The sequence below is a fragment of the Gordionus sp. m RMFG-2023 genome, chromosome 3 (genome assembly GCF_954871325.1).
Source record: "Gordionus sp. m RMFG-2023 chromosome 3, tfGorSpeb1-WG-v2, whole genome shotgun sequence".
Lineage (NCBI taxonomy): Eukaryota > Metazoa > Nematomorpha > Gordioida > Chordodea > Parachordodidae > Gordionus > Gordionus sp. m RMFG-2023.
This window is the reverse complement of record NC_088777.1, coordinates 37,514,451-37,537,770: the sequence shown is the minus strand read 5'-3', so window position 1 is coordinate 37,537,770 and position 23,320 is coordinate 37,514,451. Positions and strand designations below refer to the sequence as shown.

At 30.2% G+C, this 23,320-nt stretch overlaps 1 protein-coding gene across 3 annotated transcripts; it reads right to left on the bottom strand.

The window, feature by feature from the left end:
• Positions 1-557: 557 nt before the first annotated feature.
• On the bottom strand, positions 558-23,104 carry LOC135926355 (4-trimethylaminobutyraldehyde dehydrogenase A-like). Of its 3 annotated transcripts, XM_065462199.1 has the most exons (11): positions 22,974-23,104; positions 22,790-22,935; positions 22,619-22,748; positions 22,496-22,573; positions 13,064-13,233; positions 5,181-5,423; positions 4,979-5,037; positions 4,271-4,418; positions 3,506-3,735; positions 997-1,102; positions 558-783 (listed from the first exon to the last, which is right to left on the bottom strand). In XM_065462199.1, the coding sequence occupies exons 1-11, from the start codon at positions 23,098-23,100 to the stop codon at positions 646-648; spliced, it is 1,575 nt and encodes a 524-aa protein (XP_065318271.1). In that variant the 5' UTR covers positions 23,101-23,104; the 3' UTR covers positions 558-645. The 3 variants fall into 3 exon arrangements, with proteins under 3 accessions (XP_065318271.1, XP_065318272.1, XP_065318273.1); XM_065462200.1 differs by lacking the exon at positions 4,271-4,418 and having other exon boundaries at positions 4,999-5,037; XM_065462201.1 differs by lacking the exon at positions 22,974-23,104 and having other exon boundaries at positions 22,619-22,729; positions 22,790-22,973.
• Positions 23,105-23,320: the final 216 nt, after the last annotated feature.

The following is a 23,320-nucleotide window of genomic DNA, read 5'->3' as shown; positions in this document are numbered from 1 at the left end:
TCAGGATGGCGGATTATAAAAACAACCATATAATAATAATATAATAAACTAATCTAAATATATAGTTAATCTTTTTTTAATTTTGTTCAATAATGGAACATTTTAAAAATGATTAGATTGCTTATTCAATTTGTGTAATATTTTGTTATAAACAATTGATCTTTCCAGTGAAATCGACTAGTTATATATTTTTTTAAAGCATCTATCATCAAATTTTTGATTGATAGTCGGCTTTTCATTTGACAAAATATCAAATTAGCTTATGTCTGACATATCAATATATATTGTTTTAATAATTTTCTGACCAGATATCCTGAAGCATTAACTTTTAACAAAGAAATCTTATATTAAGGTTAAAAAAATGATATTTTTCAATCTAAATCTGTAACTTCTCTAATTTAAAGATTAGTGCGATTTAAATCAAAAAATTGATTTTTTTTTCAAAAAATCACAAATTTTGCTAACCCTAATGAGTAACGACGCAATGCTACTTTTTTTAAATTGCATTAATATTTTTCATTACATAATAACATTCTACAATTGCATTCACGATTATATATTATAAAAAATGCTATAAATACAATTAAAAATTGTTTTGGAATTAATTTGTTTATATAAATATATTGTTAATTATTATATAATTATTCAAGGAATAAGTCCATCGAAATAGGGACAAAACATGGAAGATGGATTATCTGCAGATGTCGCGTCCACATAAACACTCTTCCATTGAGTGTAATGCTCTATGGATTGGAGTCCACACTCATGTCCATAACCTGATCCCTTATATTAAATAATGTATTTTTATAGAGAAAGTTTTCCAAAACTACTAAATTAAATATGGATTTATTTTTTGATTACTGCTTTTATTTTGAAAAACAGTATATTATATTATATAGGGTTGACTATCCAAAAGAACATTAGGTAAAAAAAATTTTAAACTTTAGACACAAGCTTTAATAATCAACTATATAAGTATAGAATTTCTTTGTAAACCTTTATTCCTCCAAAGGGTATTTGAACTGGGTACATATTGAAAGTATTGACATTGAAAGTGCCGCATTGAATGGCCGAACTGACTCTATGAGCCAAGCTTATATCCCTTATTGATTTTTAATGGTAAAAATTTATGGTTTATAAAAAATATAGCATGAATGTAAATTTTTATATTAACTTTAAATAAATCTTCTTTTCTAAAAGTAAAAAAGGAATATTTTTTATTAATTGTATCGGTGCATTCCAATAATTAGATTATCTAAATATTTTCCATTTCTTTCCTCAATCACTTATTTCATTGATAACTTTCACTCTTTCTCCCTTCGTTCTCCAAAAAAGTCCAAATATATACAAGTGGGGTTAATAAAAAAACATAAATTGAGGTATAAATATCTCAAATTCGTGTATTCATTTCCAAATTTGGCAGACATTTTATACCATTATTTAATTTTGACATTCCTTTAAATTTATAGCCTAAACCTATTGTGATATATTTTCATATAATATTACTTGGTGAAGTATAACTAACTTTATTTACTATATTTTGGAGTTAAAATTCGTCCGTATAATAAAATTGTTAAATATCACCGTGTCTTTTAATTTTATAATATATCATAAATAATTTGTTAGTTTTTATAAAATATTTTGTTGGATTAGGCAGGCTCTGATCTAGAATATTTGATTCATCTCTTGGACTTCGTCGTTTATATCTTATTTAACTGAACCACATCCTTTGTTTCAAAAACAAAACCATTTCCCCTCATCTGCTTTCGATAAGTTCTTAAGACCAGTTTCTCGATTTACTATAGATAATAAGAAAAATAATTCAGAAACAACGAATAAATTGAAACTAGGACTGTGCCGATATTTATCAGATCGGATCAGCACTGATATTTAGCGTTTTAAAAAAATCGGATCAGGCCGATATTTAAAGAAACGTGTTGTTTAAAAAAATAGTTTAAAATTTTTGTTATATTTTCTGCAACAAGAAAAGGATTTTAAAATATCTAACGAGTAACTTTCAGCTAGTATTGCTAAACGGCTCGATTTAGCCAATTTTAAAAACGGTTAACTCAAGATTTTGGCCAACATTAAATTGCTCCTGGCAGAGGTTTGGTCTTCCATTGACGAAATTTCGATGCTTAAGTGATAACATTTTGGCTAAAATTTTGATTTAGCCCTTTTTAATAATAGGCTAAATAGAGCTGTTAAACAACACTACACTCATTCATAAACACTTGCAAATATTTTAAACGAGATTATTAACTTTTGGTGAATAAAAAAAATAAAATATATATAATTAATTGTGAAAGTTAGTTGGTCTTTTTTATATTCGAAAATATTGATATTTTTATGACATTGATACGATAGATGGTAGATAAAAATAAATATCGAATCAATTTTTTAGTAATATCAGAAGGTGAGTGAAAAATTTGTGGATCGGCACAGTTATAATTAAAACAAACAAAAATAAATTTCCTGTGAAGAAGATTTTATTATAAATATTCTGCAACATAATATGAAGATTATATATAGACAAATATTAATTTCAAGAATATCTAAATTTGAATGAAAGATATTTTAAGAGAAAGATTATTTGAGTCCAATTTTATTTGCACAATATCTGCCTCTTCTGGATTAACTAATTATGATTTGAATGACTTTGTCTACCAGTGGCAACACAAGATGTCAACAAGATTTTTTTAGAAAATGATGATTGGAATTTACAAAATAAATCTGGGCGATTATCTGAATTAATTAAAAAGAGATTGTATTGGATAAAATTTTGTTGTTGATAATGAATATATATAACATTTTTTATACAATTCAAGGATAACAGATTATCTTATATGATTTCTCAGATTTAAAATTACTTTTTAAATAAAACGTCCTTATATCAAGTGCTCCCATAAAAAGTTTGTTCAGTCTAAAGAACCTTATTTGTGAAGAGAAAAGAGAAGATCTTTTAGAAAATTTATTTAACCCAAATTTTTATAAAAAATAATCAATACAAATATATAATATTTTATTTCTTTGTAAATATATTCTATTCTCTAATATTTTTATTTGTGCAAAGAGTTAAACTTTCATTAATTTAAAATGTCGTAAAGGGACCAAAATAGCAGACCATAAGAGTACCTTTAAATAGTTCATATACATATACGGTAAAGGGTATATGTAGGATGAAGTTATATTAATTTAAATTATAAGCGCAATGGCGATCAACCAGGAACTGTTCATATCGCTCCACAATCTTAAAAAAATCTTTCAATTGATCTGATAAAAACAAAAATGAATCGAGTTATTTCATCAGCCAACATCGGTTCGGCTTGATAAAACCGGACTTGTAAAAATATTTTATATATTCATAATATACAATTATAATCCAAATGCGTACTAAGTTATTAGACTATGATGTGCCATTTATTTTAAAAAATGGTTCTCTCATAAAATTAATTTTAAAAAGTGGGAAAGTAACGATGTAAATCTATTGATTTTCACGTTTTACTTAGTACATATGCCGCCGGATAATCCGAAATATGTGTTATTAGCTCTTTCGATCACTTCTCCTTCCTCTTTAAATTTGAGTAGGCACATCACACTCCCAAAAATTTCTTCCTTGCATATCGTCATGTCATCAGTACATTCACTAAATATAGCTGGCATCAAAAAATGTCCATTTTTGGAGGTCAGCCCTGGGGGGTGAACTCTGTAACCTCCGAACACTAATTTAGCTCCCTTGCATTATATAAGAGAAGTAATGACATTTATAAAACAATATATATAAGATTGTAAATAAAAATCAGGTAATGTAATTACAAAAATTATGAGTAACTCTTGCGTGAGGTGTAAATTAGAACGTGCATAATGCGTAAATTAAAAGCATGAAGATCGGTTTATAAAAATCATAATTTGTAAAAAATGAACTAAATGTTTAAATAACTAGAAAATGTGGTAATGCTAACACAATTTTTAGAGTAGACAAAATAATCTAGGCTTTCAGTGGCAGTTAAAATAATATTATTGTCAATTAATGTTCTTTCATTACGATATAAAACATTTTTAGCTTTATATTTAATCGGCCATAAAGGTCAATATATAATCGGATTTAAAGTATCTTTTCTTTAATATGTATGTCTGAATTAACTTCAAAAAACTATGTTTTAGACCAGTTTTGTGGGAACTATGATTTTCTATTCAAGTGAGATGATTGTAACATGAATTCTATAAGTGAAAACTGTATTAAGAACAGAAAGAATTTTAATTATTTTACTTCTTCCTTCCCTTTCTCGATATAACTCATGACTTTTTTAGCGTGCTCGGAAGTTATAGTGGCCCCGATTAAGGTTGTATCTAATGTAGGATCACCTATCCCTTGGGGATTAGAGATAAAGTTTTGATTCATCTTAGCAACTAATAACCTAGTTTTTGGTAGTTAATTAAATTATTTTAAACAATGATCAGTTTTAAACCTTATTGGTGGGCTTAAAGAAACCGACTAATGCTTAAGAACAACCCATAAGAATATAGGAAAAGTAATTTCAATTTGGTTATGATAAATGAGTTGATATATTATATGGACTAATTTTTTAAAATAAACCTCAATCGAATGTGTTTTTGTAAAATCAAGCTGGTCAGGTTGACGCAGCCATAGGTTTGCTAGATTCTTATATTAATTTTCTGACTGGTTGTCCTTAGGCAATAGCCGATGACATGATAAGTTCGCATTTTTTAATCTCTTTCTTTCTTGTGAAAATACCTTCAATAAAACTTGTAGCATATTATTTATGCTACATAAATATGATATTCCGTTAATTATTTTTAGCACTTTTATGTCTATTTTTATAGGTATCTAATAACTCCCTAGTCCCTACCATTCGTAAGCACCTGAGATATCATTTATATAGTATATTAATAGATAATATAGTTGAATACACATGAATAATGTGATATAGTATGAAATTTAAATTAATATAAAAACTCTATAAATCTGTTGTATACCGAGTCGTGAACGAAAACCCTGGTACCATTTGAACATGTCTAAAATTTATAAAATATGCATATAAAATTGGCAGCACTTTAATTTTTTATCTGTTCCATCATTTATTTGTGGCTCTTTCATACTTAATTTTTTCTTATATTCTCATATCTTCTAACTCCCCAGATTTATCTTTAATTCTTACAGCTCCTTGAGTAAGGAAATTGGCCATCATCGCCGTTTTTACGGCCATCTCTAAAGGCGCATCCCCAAAAACGATAAGTGGAGACTTCCCGCCAAGTTCCAAGGTGAGACGCTTGGCTGGAACAAAAAGACCGTCACCGGATATATTTTTCACTATGGCCGATCCAGTTGTCGCGCTACCTGTAAAGCTTATTTTACCAATACTAGGATGTTTGCATAACAGAGATCCGGTTTGTGCTCCACCCTTTATAGAGTAGGATAAATATAAAAATAATATAAAAAAGATTGAGGGGAGAAAATGTCCTGACATAAAAATGTGTTTGAAATTGGGATTGTTATACGTCTAGATTTGAGCCGATTTTTAAAAACGATTAACTCAATATTTTATTCATAAAAATAATACATAAGCCTGTAGATTTTGCTCATAGATGGCACAAAGGTTCTATTAGCGAGGCTTAAGGCAATATTTTTCTGACTAAAATATTGAGTTATCCATACTGAACATTTTTTCAACGCGGTTTTTGAGGCCAATTTTTTTTAATTCCAAAAGATAATATTTTTTTATAGGGCGTGGAGGGGGCGAGGGTAGTCATAAGATTTGGTGCCCGGATAGCTCTGGGTTAGGATTAGGAGGAGTAGCTTTGACTATTAACATTAGGTGGAGGAATCACTAAAATATGAGCACCTAAAAATAAACGAGGCTACACATGTCAATATAGAATATAGCCTTTATTTTAGAGTGGTCCAGAGATAGATGAGCCTTAAGGACTGTTGAGGTAGAGAATCTAATATAAAAATGCACATAACATAAGACACATATCAATATAGAATCTTTCCTTTATTTTTGTTAGCCATTTTTTTAAAAGTTAGCAGAATAGTTATAGTATTTTTTGTTAGTATAGGAAATCTCTGACTATGCACTAAAATATATATTATAAAAACTTATTTCCAAATTGTATATAGTAGTTTTACCTAGAATATACAAAAGCGCGTTACTATGCAATAGTACACATGGTCAAATTTAAACAAACGTAAAAATTAATGCAAAAGAATTATTATTTAAATAATTAAAGTTGACGTAAAATAATTGGAAAGAAGTTAAAAAAAAAGAAGTCCTTATCCACAAACAATACCATCCTTTTATAGGTATTTTTATCTATTATATGTGCTTATATTCTTAGCCAAAAACCTAGAGAATGGAACACTTCTCAAAAGAACTGAAATGGTCAACATGTTGGATGGTTCTTAAGTAATTGGCTGAGAGATGCAGCAACTTGACAAAGTAGTTGAATGGGATGGTGAATTATGATAATGTGCGTAGTGACAAAACAGATTTATATTTAAATGATGGATTGAAAATAGAACCATTATGAAAATTCATTTATGACAGGCTGCGGATTGAGTTAAATTTAAGAGTGACGCACGTGCCATAGAAATAAGTGTGGTTTGCGATGCGGGATGTGCTTTATTGCACTCAATGTTATTGATAGTTGAAGTTGAGAGTTCCAAAGTGGTGACGGTGAGTTTACAATAGCTCTTTGAATGAGCGAATTAATTCCGATGACTCAATCACATACATGTTGTATTTAAATTATATTTTTTTAATTAAGCAAATGGTGATATTATATTCTCAAAATTATATAATAATGTTAGATACTTTATCGAGGAAAATAATGTTATAACTGATATTTATAATATTAAGTCAATATTTAAACTGAAGGATCAAACAGAGTTTGATGATTATATTTGACAACAAAAAGCGAAGTTAAGAAAAGTTTAACCGAGTCATCAATATGATCATTAAACACTTGAATGAAAGATTTAATTATGAATCTTTTTAAAATCAGATTTTAATTTTTATTCCTGCTGTATTAGTAGACAAGGAGACTATAGAAATTTTACAGACATCTGAAATTAACTGTGTTTATCATTTTAATTCTCAGAACATTTTAGATGAATTTTCCAATTTTTGACCACTACACTTACACTATCTATTAATTATAATAAGGATCTAATGAATATTAGAAATAATGATACCTCATACTATGATGAAAGTTATTAATTTTAATAACAACTTTATTTTAATATACAGGCGAAAAAATTATAAATAACCAATAGAAAAAGGCTGAAATATTCATTTATTTTACCATACATAATCTTAAATAAAATCGAGTTCATTTACATATCTAAAAATATTATATAAGTATTTCATAACTCCCCTACCTCATGCTCTGATGAAAGAGCTTAGAGTAAAGTTAAAATTATTAAAACACGAATAGAAATAAAATATCTCATGCCTTTTAGAAAATTTATTATTAATATCAAGTGAAATAGATATAATACATTTATAACTGAAGATTTATTAATAATTTTGAGTTAACCTCTAAAAGATTATCTATTGCATAATCCATATATTTTTTTAAATTAAACTACAATAAATTTAGGCATTAGACATTATAATTTGCTTCTTAATAATATTTGCATAAATTTATAACTATTAAAAAATTTGGATTTACTAGTCCCTTATTAGTTAGCCATTTTTGAAAGTCTTTTATTGCAATTCTATTTTATATTCGTAATATTTTTCTAAATATGATCAACATTATTAAAAATTATAAATATTGTCCAATTAAAGGCAACTCATTATGTAACAATTGCAATAACGGTCGCCGTCAATTGAGGATTCGGCGCACAAGTCTAACAATCAAATTATTTAAAAAAAATGGAAATTAGATTTTTTTTCTCTTTAGCTTTCACCTTTTCTGGTGGTAAGCTCCTTCAACATCTCTCTCCACTTTATGTTATTCATACAATCTCTTTTTTCTAATTTATACTTCTTAATATTGGCTCTAACTTTATGGCCCCATTGAAGTTTTGGCTTTCCTCTTTTACGTTTGCCCATCACTTCCAAACTCTCAACTTTATTTCCTATGTAGTTCATAAACCTTCTCATTGTGTGCCCATACCACCTAAGTCTGTTTACCATTAACTTAGTCTTAATGGGCACTACCTTTAAACTACTTAGTATTCTTGTACTGCGCACTTTATCCTTTCTTGTTACCTCAGCAATCATCCTCAGCATTCTCATCTCCATAGTTTGTAGACTTCTCTCGGCTGATTCTTTGGTTGGCCATGTTTCCGAACTATATAGAATAGTTGGTTGTATGGAACTGTATTTCCCTTTAATTTGTGTGGGATTCTTTTGTCAAATAGCACTACAGATAAAGATCTCCACTTTAACCACCCTTGATTAATCTTACTCTTTATCTCTTTTTCTATTGTGCCATTTGTTTGTATAATGGAGCTCAAATATTTGCAGCTTCTAATTGCCGATATCTGCCATTCATTTATATCAATACTCTCTGTTTCATCTCCTCCTATCACCATATATTCCTCATTTCTCTATTTACTTTTAGTCCGTGCTTTTCTAGGATATTTATCCAACTCACTAATCTTTCTTTCATTTCATCCTTGGATTCGGCAAGTATCACAATATCATCTGCAAATATCATATTCCACAGGACTGTTTGAGGTATAGACTGTGCTAATACATCTATTATTGTAATGAAGAGAACTGGACTGAGAGCCGACCCTTGATGAACTCCTTCGCTATTGTGAAGCCTGCTGAAGTACCTGTTGTGCTACCATTGTTGTATGGCCCATATACATATCCTGTATTATTCTTATATATTTTTCGGGAACCTTTTTGTGGCGTAGCGCCCACCAGATAAGTTTTCTTGGGATTCTACCGAAGGCCTTTTCTAGATCGAGGTGTAGCTTTTTATTTTTTTCCCTGTATTTTTCACTCATTTGCCTAATTGCGTGGATAGCATCGGTTGTTGATCTTTCAGGCATAAAGCCAAACTGAGTCTCTCCTATTTCGATTATATCTCTTAATCTTTTTTCTATTATTTTTTCGTATAGTTTTAGACAGTGTGACATTAGTTTTATTCCCCTGTAATTTTGACAATTGTGTGGATCCCCTTTATTTTTGAAGATAGGAACTAGATAGCCCTGCCTCCATTTTTGGGGAACCTCTTCATTTTCAAGTATTTTATTGTACAGATTTGTGAGGAGATGTATTCCATCATCCCCTAGTGCTTTAAGGCTTTCTATTGGAATATCGTCTGGACCCCTAGCTTTGTTGTTTTTCATATGCTTGAGGCATGTGATTATTTCTTGTTCTGTTATAGGTTGTACAAGGTTTTGACAAGGGGGTGTTTATCTAGATGTAGTATGTGGGGATCAAAGTTGAGAAGCTCCTGAAAATATTCCTTCCATCTATTCATTATATCTTTTTCCTTAATATCAATTTCCCATCTTTATTTTTTATTACTTTCGGATTTATATCCCTAGAGTTCTTTTCTCGCTGTTTGGTTAATCTGTATATTTTATTTTGCCCTTCTTTGGTATGTAGATCTTCGTACATGTCATCGTATGCCATAGATTTGGCCCTAGCCACCGCCTTTGTAGCTATTCTCTTGGATTTTTTGTAATTTGTCTTGTCATCTGGGTTTTTGGATTTGTAACATATTTTATATAGGGCTTTTTTCTCCTTTATGTTTGTACCTTTTCATTCCACCACCATAGTTCTTTGTATGATTTGTTGCCTCCCCTTGTCAAGCCTAGTGTCGATTTGGCAGTGTCTATTAATCTGGATGAAAGGTCTGTCCACATTTTTTCACTGACTTGTGAGGAATCTATTTTTTCAATGTTTGCATTGATTGCAAAGGCATCTGTCATTGTTTTTAATTTGCCCCATTTGATGCATGGTTCCAGTTTTATCTTGTTTTGAGTGAATTTATTTGAGATGTGTAAATCCATGACTAGTAGCTTGTGTTGTGTGGCGATATCTTCTCCTGGGATGACTTTGCAGTCTATTATATCTTTAAATCTTCTGCGAGAGATTAGCATGTAATCTATCTGTGTTTTCCTTGTACCACTTTCGTATGTTATTAAATGACTGTCTTTTTTCCTATAGTAGGTGTTGGTTAAGGCAAGGTCGAAGGCTTGTGCAAATTTCAGTACGTGCTCTCCTTCATCATTTCTTTCTCCATATCCAAAACTACCATGATGCCTTTTGTAGCTATCTCTTGCTTTCCCCACATGCGCATTTAAGTCACCACCAATTATGACTAGGTCATCCTTAGGGATTTCCATTACAGCTTCATCAAAAATAAAGTCATCTTACTCTTCTTCCTTGCAACCCGTTTGAGGAGCATATACTGATAGGATGTGTAGTATTGATTGACCAATGCAGTTTTATCTTCATTATTCTATCAGAGATTCTGTTGACTTCTAATACTGAGGAGGTTAGATCTTGACTAAGGATGATGCCGATACCGTTCCTATTGCTAACAATTCCATTATAGTACAATTTATACCCATCTCCAATCATCAAAGTCTTCTGTCCTTTCCATTTCGTCTCTTGTATGCACGCTATATCAACTTTTCTCTTTCAAAATTGATGCCAATTCTCTCGTCTTACCTTTAAGCGTCCCAATATTCAAACTTGTTAATCTTGTCTTCTTTGCTTTGACCTTTACTTTACTTTTCACAGGATGGAGGTCTACACCCTGCGCGTCGCTTGGAGGGAACGCCCTAGCTTTCATATTTATATTTTTATTTGTTTCCTTCATTTTGTTTATTGGACAGGTATCCTTAGCACCCGGCTGTCCAGACCTGTCGGTGACCGGGGTGTCATCTCTAAGCTCCGAAATTCATCAAACCATATGTCTTTACACATCAGTCATCGAAGAAAAACTTGAAAGTTTTTATGCTCCTTACCAGGATTGAACATATGTCCTTGTTCGTACTTCTGCTGTTTCCAAGCATACATCTAACCCATTAGGCCACCCTCTATAATCTTAGAATTTTGGAATAAGTGGAGGCTAACATTAGAGAAATCATGGGTTGCAACTTTCGAAATTGCAGATCAACCCACCCCTCCCAATAAGATAAAGGATGACTTCAAGCTCTATTCCAATGATAACCAAATATATTCTAGGACTCCATTATGATTTTATAACATGGTGAGGTAATGAAAGGCTAATGGGCAGAGGTTAGATTTAGCAAAAGTTTAATATATAACATACATTCTCGTTTAAACCTTGTTCCACTTCAGGTTCATGGCAATTCAAAACGTTCGAACGCGATTTTTAAGGAGAAATCAAATATACAAAATTTATTTTAAAATATAGAAATAATCAGAAAACACAAGGTTCTTGAATACTTGTTTATTATCTAAATTATTAAAGAAATATTTATATAATATATTTTATTTATAAGAGTATATAAGAAAATATATATAGTTAAAATTAAATTTATTTATAACAAGTACAATGATTTTATTCGATAAATGATCAATTAAAATCCACAGTATATTTACCAAGATTCAAATTATCTTGTTGCCTCAAAGTCAATTATTTACTAATTCTAGTATACTACGAGAGTTTGTATTCTTCTTGTTTAAATCTTATACTTTTTTGATCAATTAGCACTTTTTATCAATCCATTTTCAATTTAAATACCTTCATTGGCAGAAGTACTAATGGGTAATAATTTAAAATATTTTTGAAATTATGCAAAGCTTTCATAGCCCTATTAGAACATTATCAACCCTGGTTAACCATATAATCTTTTATATTTTAGTTTACATTTTTCTTCCAAGTTTAAAATGGATGGTGAAAATAATACTTGCAGATTTGTAAATGCTGTCTGATAAATCAGGTAATTTTCATTCATTTGAGTTATAAAAAATCCAAGAGGAGGATAAAGAGATTATTATACTACTGACACTATACAACCCTGTCTTAGTGCGCGTCAAGGTCGGTAGACAAATATTAAATCTTAGAGTTCTGCTTTTGACTCAACAATGGCATTTGATTTATGAAATTGGAAATCTATATTTGATCTAGATTCCTTAAGTTATAATACAATGCTTTCAGCTATTATCATAGTCTCAATTATAACAATGCCATTTTTGAAATATATTTAAAATACTTATGTTATTAAGCAATTTGTTGATGCATTATAACTCTGTCTGATTCTGAAGATGCTTCTTTCAAACCATTTCGCTACTTCAGTATCTATCCATAAAAGTAATGACTGCTTGATGGCGAAGGCTCCATCTTGTTGGGCACATTTTGCAATTTTCTTTCTGCATGTTGGGAGCTTATGAAATGATTCTGTGTACCATATTTGCCTCTTGGGATATCTAAACATCCCATAAATGTTAGATTAAATATCAAAGAATTTAAAATTTAATATTAATTCATATAATAAATTAGTAGAATATTTCTTTTTGCTGTAAAAATGTGATAAATAAATCTAAATTGAAATATGTATTAGATCAGAGGTAAGGTTACCCTTTATAAAATATAAATTATTAATCATAAAATAATCAAAAATATTATAAATGGCTTTGGGAGGATTTACCCCCCTCCCCCACTGGCTGTGCCTCTGATTATTATATGAACGAGCTACACTTTCAAACATCATAGATTATTTATGAAAAATCATAATAAATATGTTTGAGTGGATGAAGAAAATTAACTGTGAATTATTTCTATTTAAATAATATTTTTCAATATACTAATAAAGTTTTAATCTGCCATATTTTTCGGGATAAGATAGAATTATACAAAACCAGAAAAATGATAATTGATAATGCCAAAATTATATTATTTAAAAATTTCTTTAATTATAATAAATGTGTTCTATATAACAAACAAACCACTAAAAATACACATTATAAATAGTTTATAATTTTCTCTCCGAAAAATCAATTCATTTCGGCTCAAAAAATTAATTAATATTGCTTGTCATAAAACGTAGCAATCAATTTAAATGCTATTATTAAATAATGATATTCAATAAACATACCTGAACAACATTGAAACACCCCGTAGGTAAGCCAGCTTCAGTAAAAGCTTCTGCAAGCATTAGAGAAGTTAAAGGGGTGAGAGGTGAAGGTTTGAATATAAGGGCATTGCCAGAGGCCAGGGCTGGTCCACTTTTCCATGTGGCCGTAAGTAATGGAAAATTCCATACACCTATAAATACATTTATACATACGGTTTCATATGATAATGTATTAATTAAAAATATTCGGTGCATTGCACCTGTAATTGTTTAGTAAAAGGCTAAGTAGTTTAAAAAACGAGATTTTAGTTTATAAGAAAACTTCATTGGCAGGGTGTTAGCATAAAATTTTGTAACTTGGGACCAATTGAAAACCAATTGAATCCCTAATGCCTGACCAAAAAATAAATTTATCTTCAGTTATCTTTATAGATTAAGATGTTGTCGAGGTATACGTTATATGAGGCATATCTAATTGCATCTAGTAAAATGCTCTGGAGGCAATAAGAGGCTAAAGGATGTTCCCATTGATAGAACAGTGTGTCTATAAGCTGTGTGGTTGAAAATAAGCCAAAGAATTTCTTCACCCTGTGTTAAAGGAAAGAAGATGGTTAATTTGATCTCAATTTTGCAAGTGAACTTAGCCTTCTCCAGATTTGCAGGCATTAGGTGGATTGATTTTATCCGAAATGGATATTTCAAAAATTTGTTGGGAACGTGTGAGGAATCACGGATGACTCTGGGGGATCCATCTACTTTGGAAAAAATGTGTAGCAGAGAGCAGATTTGACTTAGCTGGTATTGCTTGATGACATCGGCTTGTAACAGTTGTGACAAATTTATTAGCTAATCTCATGTTGATTGGATATAGGAAGTACCTGCCCTCATTGTTTTATATCCTAAGAGCGTCAAGGCGAGGCCTGAACCCTCTTCTTGAAACATTTCTTGTAGTCTTGGATTGTAGAGGTCCTATTTTTAGCTGGTGGCTTCTATACTTAGTTAAGGGATCACCCAGGTGTAAAATAAAAATAGCAATGTCACCTCCATTAGAGGTTTGAGGCAGAGTCCTGACGGACTTTTATTTCTTTAATTAGATGAAACAAGAAAAAGGGATAGAGGTTGGACTTGACGAAGTTTAATGCCCAACCTAGACGCTCTTAGGGGACAAACAATGAGAGCAGATAATTCCGCCAGTCAACCTAAGACTGTCCTGCAAATTTGTCCCATTATATTATATCTATTACAAGCCAACATCATCGAGGAAACCCAGCTAGGTCAAATCTTCTCTTCGTTATACATTATTCCCAAAGCAGATGGCTCCCCAGTCATAAAAAGTGATTTCTCCCATATTTTCATAATGTACAAATAAAATGATTAGAATGATGAGGACAACCCTGAATATATTACAAATTTGGTAACACAGTGTTATCTAAATATTTAAAATTAATCACTTCATATACTAAGCTATAAAAGACTTAAACTTTAATAGATGCATCTTTTTATTATCAAAATTTTACCACAAGAATTAATTTAGATAAAATCAGTTAATAAAGCTATAGTATCGCCCTTTTAAAAATAATTTATAGCTCATAAGTAGTTTATATAGCTATAGCAAAGCTACATTTTTAGAAAGGCAACTAGTAATAAACTAATTTTAAAATAGATATCATGATTCATTTATATTATATGCATGCAGGATTGTATAGATTTAATATATTTCAATATAGGATTTTTTTTTAAATTTATACTTTTAATATTATTAGAAAATTCGAATGATAAGCAACCAGATAATAAATATACCAATTCGTAAAAATAATGTTGCATGACTTATATAGTATGCTGCTATTTATAAAAATAAAATAGTATATATATAAGTATAAAGTAACTGTTAAGATTCTTGTGTCTAAGTAGTGTTGTTAAATGGCTCGTTTTGAGCCATTTTGGTAATTTTATTTACTCCGTTACTCAGATAAATATATATTTTTATTACCTTCTTTTTTTAGGTTGCCTTAACTTCTTTTTTTAGGTTGCCTTTTTTTATTTTCAACAGAAACACAAATTTTATTACCTTTTTATTTCACACAAATAAAACAGCGAAAAAATATAAAAATAACACAAGAAACAAAAAATCAATAATAAATTTAAATTGTTTTTTTCGCGCTTATATATATAATTTTTTTTACAATATCATTGCTATTTATTTATTTACTTCCAGTCAATCAATTCTGTTTATTTATTTATTCAATCTTTTATTATTATCGTTCCTTATCATTCATATAATTTGCCATTATACTTAATTCCTTTGGAGGTGTTGGTCGTGATATCTTCCCCCTTGATACGCCACCCTACAGAAGAGGCGACCCTCGGCATCCTCCTCCCACAGGTTGCCCCACTCCGACTCATTTATCATTACGTCTAGCCTGCCTCCTAGCTCGTCATCGAAACCTTCAACATCGTCCAGGACCGCCGCTAGATCCCGTAATTCCTATGTCTCCATCACTCCTTGACTATTCCCCATACGTTCAGCCGCCGAGTCCTCGGTAACTTCCCTCCTCGTTTGATTATTTTCCGCCGCCACCTCGTTTGGGGTCTCATTGTCCGTTGTTAAATCCACCACTGGCCATACCATTTGATCCACGCAGTATCGAAGAGAACATTTTTTAGATAGTCAAATTCTTATCGAAGGGAACATTTTTTTTTGATAGTCAAATTTTTATCGAAAGAAACAAATGTATTTATTTTGATAGTCACAATTTTTTTTGTCGAAGGGAACAAATGTAATTTTTTTTGTGATAATAAAAATTATGTCAAAAGAGTTGGAGCGATATGTTGTTTGGGATCATAATTGTTGGAAGAGAAAATTGGATATGTTAGAGACGGGAAAAGGGCGTGGTCCCAAATTATTTGATGAAAAGATAATTAATTACTCGGGCGTGCAAAGCATAGGCTTAGGAGGCAGTGGGCCAAAAAGAACAGAGAAAATTTTTTTTTGAAGAAATTTCTTTTTATGAGTTCAATAAAATTTGTGGTTACCTTGAATTGTAAAGGAGGAATAACAAAGTACGTATTGGTTAAGAATATATAGTATAGAATGTATTTAGGTTGGCAAGTGAAATGGATCTGAATAATGCTCCGGGCAGTGTTGTTAAAATAGCGCGCTACTTTTTTCAGTAGCGGTAGCTATAGCGCGCTACTTTTTTTTAAAAAATAGCGATAGCGGTAGCTCGCTACTAATTTAGAACTTTCAATTTTACATAATAAATACATCTAAAAATTATTAATATTTTTTATAAAATCTAAAATTATAATCCTTTTATTTAATTTAATTTTGAAATTTATATTTAAAAATATACATTATTGTTATATATTAGATATAAACAGTTGTTAAATAGCAATCTGTATTTAATTTATATTTCGCGCAATCATTAAATTATATATTTTTGAAATTCCGTTATTGGTATGTCCTTGCTTTTATCTTATTTTATATTTCATTTTACATTTTATATTAAGCATTATAAATCTTGTTATGTGTGAGATTGTTGAAGATATTGAAATTTCTTTGGAAAATGATCAAAATATAGATGATCCTTTCCCAAAATTCAAGATACTTTAACCTTGAAGAAAAAATTAATACTGGATATCGGTTTCGGTGCAAGATGTGCCGCAAAATTATCTCTTCAAATCATACGAGCAGCTTTAATTTGAAAAAACATTTAAAGGTTTAAACAAATTTAATATCAATGTGTAGGTTAATCTTTAATTTTTAAAATAAATTAAAATCAAAAACCAATCATTTTTTTTATATATTCATAAATTTTATCTAAATTATTTAAAACATTTTAAAATAGTTATTTTCAATCATTTTTATGTATACTTATCTCCAACATAATTTTTATTCTAAGTATTTTATAATTTTAGACTGTGCATACTTCAAATCATAAAGAGATTGAAAAATATCTCAAAAGTTTTGGGGTAATGGAAGAAGATAAACCCACTTCCAAATCAAATTTAATACAAACAAAATTAACCAATTTGGATTCATTAACATCTGGTGTATCCCAAAAATTGGCAGACAAAGTCATTATGAACTTTATAATAGATACAGTTCAACCATTATCCTTGGTGGATAATGATTCTTTTATAAAGATGATAAACACTTTTTCTCCACGGACCAAGATCATCCTAGTTTCAAGTTAAATTGGCCATACATAAATTTGACTGAATCTAAAGGGCAACTTGATAGGCTGATGGTAACGTTAAAAAATGGCATGCCTAACCACGATATTATAGCAAGATCGAAACCGCAGCCTTCCATAGACGATTTTTTTGAAATAAATAATAATAATATTATTGAACCTCTAGATGCTTTTTTTAAATCTAAAAATACTAATTAATATTTTTGATGTTTTTTTCATATAAAAAGTTTGTTTATTAAATTTAATACTGCGTTGACCTCAAGTGCTAGTGCTGAACGATTATTTAGTATGGCAAAGCTTATACTTTCTGATCGTCGCTCTAGACTTGGGGATGACAGTACCGAAATGTTATTATTATTAAAGTGCATCTAAATAAATTATATATATGGTGAATTCCATATCAAATCAACCAAGGTTTCAACCCGACCCCTTTCAATATTTTTTAAATTTTGCATACTGGTGGTATATACTATAACTAAGAAAAAAATGAAATTTTACCTCCCAAAAAGGCTTACCCGCTAAGATATGGGCGTTTAAAGCGCGGAAAAATGGTACATCTTTGACAAAAAGTGCCTCATTTATTTTCAAATATCTCGAGAAATAATTAAGTTAGAAAAATAATTTAAATTTTATTATGTAGCTTAATAATAGTTCTTTAATATGACATAAAAATAAATATGATATAAATTTGATGAATGTCCAAAACCGGATGTATAAAACCGGAAATGGCCATAGAAAAAAATGGTATTTTTTTTTCGAAAATTTTTTTCTATAGATAGATATAACACTGCTTTATATTTGTGCCAAATCCTAGCCTGGGATAAAAAAGGGTCTAGGAGTTATGACTCTTTATATGGCTTAAATTGATCAAAAATATCTTCATTTAATGAATACTTATGAAATAATGTTTTTTTAAAAATTATGTCTAAATGATAGGCCCTAACTTTTTTTTATTTTTAATTGTTAACATATTGTGAGTGAATAGATTTGCATTCTTACGACCCAAAAACTGTGTTTTAGCAGGTGGTCCAGGTACACATACCATGTGTATCTGCACACTACACCAAAATTTTAAGCTTATTTTAATAGGGGGAAAATTAAAACAGCTTACAAACAATAATGATCATTATAATTATCCTCCAATAAACGATTATAAACATTGTATTGCACAAAGTCTTTGCAATCCTGCCCAGCCTGGATGTTACTTCAATAAATGTAAATTTTGTCCTGGATCATCCCAAATAAAAGAAAGACTTATTATATTATTTGATACGAATTCAATAGATTATATATCATTTAAACAATGATTGGTAGTTGATAGAACTACGCTCGAAACGCTGACAAAATCAGCTTATGAATTCCTAGATTATTTAATTGAGAAATTAGACAATTTGATTCCACATTCATTTATAGCATCACAACAATCATAATTTCAAAACAATTTAAAATCTAATTTAAATGTTGGCGAATACTTAGTTATTGCTGACTTTTCGGAAAATTATGCATTTATAGTGCAAGACCATGCACAGGGATTTCATTGGACAAATAATCAGTCCACTATTCACCCTTTTATCATTTATTATCGTCAGGACAACACTATAAAACATATAAGTTTAGTGGTGATATCAGATTGCTTAAAGCACAATGCCTGTGCCTTTTATTTATTTCAAACTAAAATGATCTTATTTTTAAAAGAAAGATTTGATACATTGACCAAAATTTATTATTTTTCTGATTGGGGCCGTAATCCAATATAAAAATAAAAAAAATTTCATAAATCTCTATAATCATGAATGTGATTTTGGTATAAAGGCCGAGTGGCATTTTTTTGCTACAGCTCATGGAATAAGTCCGTGCGACAGTTTAGGAGGTATTACAAAACGGCTAGCAGCTCGAGCTAGTTTGCAACTGCCATATCAAAACCATATTTTGACACCAATGGATTTATTCGACTTTGCAACAAATAATATACATGGAGTAAATTACATTTTTGTAAGCAATAATGAATACAATAATATGGAAAATCATCTAGAAAGCAGATTTTTGAGAGCAAAAAGAATTCCGGGAACACAAAAATACCATGCTTATATTCCCCTTGATGAAAATAAAATTAAAGTCAAAATTTATACCAATTCTTTAGATAATTTAATATATAATATATTGTAAACATAATTATGAATTATTATATTATATGTAATTATGCATTTCAGAAAAATAAAGTTATAAATTGGTTTAGAATTATTTTGTCAAGTAATTTTCAGTCACAATATGTTAACAATTAAAAATAAAAAAAAGTTAGGGCCTATCATTTAGACATAATTTTAAAAAAAACATTATTTCATAAGTATTCATTAAATGAAGATATTTTTGATCAATTTAAGCCATATAAAGAGTCATAACTCCTAGACCCTTTTTCATCCCAGGCTAGGATTTGGCACAAATATAAAGCAGTGTTATATCTATCTACGGAAAAAAAATTTCGAAAAAAAAAATACCTTTTTTTTCTATGGCCATTTCCGGTTTTATACATCCGGTTTTGGACATTCATCAAATTTATATCATATTTATTTTTATGTCATATTAAAGAACTATTATTAAGCTACATAATAAAATTTAAATTATTTTTCTAACTTAATTATTTCTCGAGATATTTGAAAATAAATAAGGCACATTTTGTCAAAAATGTACTATTTTTCCGCGCTTTAAACTCCCATATCTTAGAGAGTAAACCTTGTTGGGAGGTAAAATTTCATTTTTTTCTTAGTTATAGTTTATACTACCATTATGCAAAATTTAAGAAAAATTGAAGAGGGTCGGGTTGAGAATCGACTTTTTTTGGTTGATTTGATATGGAATTCACCATATATATGTAACAAATTATAGTCATGTTTTTATATCAATATTTTATTTGTGGAAATAAAGTTACGTAAAAAAAAATATTTAAAAAAAAATCAAAGTAACGTAAAAAGTAGCTAATAGCGCGCTACTCATTTGAAAACGCTAGCGGTAGCGATAGCGCGCAACTTTTTTTATAAAATAGCGGTAGCGATAGCGCGCTACTTTTAAAAGTAGCGTTTAACAACACTGGCTTCGGAGTGCATAAAAGCTGGATATGGGGAAATTTTGAAGTAGGACTGATAATGTGGTCCCATAGGACCGGGGGCAGAGGTCGGGGAAGCAGGCGGGGAACGATAAGACGAACGACTGGAGGCGTGCTATCGATGTCAGGAGCGAGGCCATATTCAGTATATATGCCCGTGGAATTTGGAGAGGAGGGCAGATGGCAATCGGACGGAATTGGAGCAAGTTCGAGCAAGAGTGGAGGAAGTACCGGCGAGGCGGATAGCAGCAATTCTGGGGATGCGAACGAAGCCGGTGGGAAGCGTTGGATCAAGACCTATGGCAGAAATTCATGGAACGAGGAGAGATGAGGAAGATGAACAGGAGCCCGAGCATCATCAGAGGGAAGCCCACGTGGATCAAATGGTATGGCCAGTGGTGGATTTAACAACGGAGAATGAGACTCCAAACGAGGTGGCAGCGGAAAATAATCTAACGAGGAGGGAAGTTACCGAGGACACAGCGGCTGAACGTATGGGGAATAGTCAAGGAGTGATGGAGACAGAGGAATTACGGGATCTAGCGGTGGTCTTGGACGATGTTGAAGGTTTCGATGACGAGCTAGGAGGCTGGCTAGACGTAATGATAAATGAGTCGGAGTAAGACAACTTCTGGGAGGATGCGGAGGGTCGCCTCTTCTGAAGGGTGGCGTGTCAAGGGGGAAGATATCACAACAAACACCTCCAAAGGAAATAAGTGTAATGGCAAATTATACTAATGATAAGGAACGATAATAATAAAAGATTGAAAATAAAGAGAATTGGTTGACTGGAAGTAAATAAATAAATAGCAATGATATTGTAAAAAAAAAATATATATATAAGCGTGAAAAAAAACAATTTTAAATGATTTTTTGTTTTTTTGCTGTTTTATTTGTGTGAAATAAAAAGGAAATAAAATTTGTGTTTCTGTTGAAAATAAAAAAAAGCCAACCTAAAAAAGAAGGTAATAAAAATATATACATTTATCTGAGTAACGGAGTAAATAAAATAGTTCGCCTCTTCTGAAGGGTGGTGTGTCAAGGGGGAAAAATATCACAACCAACACCTCCAGAGGAAATAAGTATAATGGTAAATGATACTAATGATAAGGAACAATAATAATAATAAAAGATTGAATAAATAAATAAAGAGAATTGATTGACTGGAAGTAAATAAATAAATAGCAATGATATTGTAAAAAAAAATATATATATATAAGCGTGAAAAAAAACAATTTTAAATGATTATTGATTTTTTGTTTCTTGTGTTATTTATATATTTTGTCGCTGTTTTATTTGTGTGAAATAAAATTTGTGTTTCTGTTGAAAATAAAAAAAAAGGCAACCTAAAAAAAGAAGGTAATAAAAATATATATATTTATCTGAGACAGAGTAAATAAAATAGGTAACTCAATATTTTAGGCAGAAATATATTGTTCTAAGCCTCGAGATTTTGATTATATATGTATAGACCCTTGTTCCTTCTATGAACAAAATCTTCAGACTTGCGTAATATTTTTCTGGATAAAATTTGAGTTAGCCCTAAAAATCAGCTCTAAACGAGCCATTTAACAACACTAGTCCATAGTTCAATGCATTGGCATAGATATATCAAGAGAATGGGGAATGATTATATCTATTACTAGGCACATAGCCAGAAATTCTTTGTAGTATGGGAAAGGGATGGATTAATTTTTTTTATATTATAAATGATTTTTTTGGAAGAGTAATTTTTTAGAACTAATCATAATTTAAAAAATGGCAATTTTGAAACAAATAATAAAAACTGAAAATAGTGGACATAGGGCTCTTATTTGGGGAAATAGAGGGTTCATAGACCCATGAAATCATGTGTGTGCTTCATCATTTCAACTAAATGCTTTAATCAAGAAATTGTTAGAATGCTTCAAGATAGGTTATTTGTTTTGTAATTTTCTCATCATATTATGATATAAATATATATTTCATTAAGTGTTATTGAATTTAATGTTATTTGATTATATACATCTTTATAATAGTCCCTCCCTCAAGGTAAAATTTAAGATACATCCATGTGTATTTAAAATCCATTAACAAACATTTAAAAATAAAATATATTTTAGTGAGAATTTTATAAAAAAGGACTAATGCCTCAGTATTAATTAAATAAAAATATACCTATGGCAGCAACAACTCCTATGGGTTCACGCCTGACAAAGGCATAATTTTCTCCCATGTTTATATATTGACCAGTGACTATAACATTTTGATTTTAATGACATTATAATATATAATGCTTACTTGCATTAGTATTTGCAAGTCCCGCAAAATATTTAATGCAATCTATACTAGCTGTTACATCCATTTTTGCTTCCCATATTGGTTTACCACTATCCTTGACCTCTGCATAAACTATATTATCATAATTTGTCTTTAAAAGTTTTGTTTAAATTTGTAGATTTTTAAATCAACTTGTAAAATATCGCCTGTTTTGTACATAATATCTCTCCTCTCATCACAAGATTTCGAAAACCAAAATTTTTGACCCTTTATGGCACTTTCCACTGCTAATTTAATATCATCTTCTTTAGAATCAGGTATGTGACATAAAATCTCATCTATAATTTAACATAAAATGAATGCGTACAAAAAATACGTGTAGCAGGATTGTAAACTGGAATATCGTTTCTTAAAATTTTTTGATCATTTATATAATTATAAGCATCAAAATATAATGCTTTTTTAGCATTGACATGAATTAACGATGTCAAAGTCTTGGACATTAAAATAAATACGAAAATTAAAAGAATGACATGGTAGTGATGACAGTTTGTTATTCCTATCTAGGCATATAGGTAAGTAAGGGGATTTGCCCTTTGGGAGCACATGTAAATATAGCCTGCCCAAAAATTCAGAAAGGGCTTCTCTCTTAAGTTACCCCCAATCTTCTAACCCAATTGGATAGGATTTGAGAGAGGCAAAGCTAGGAGCGTCATTAGCCTT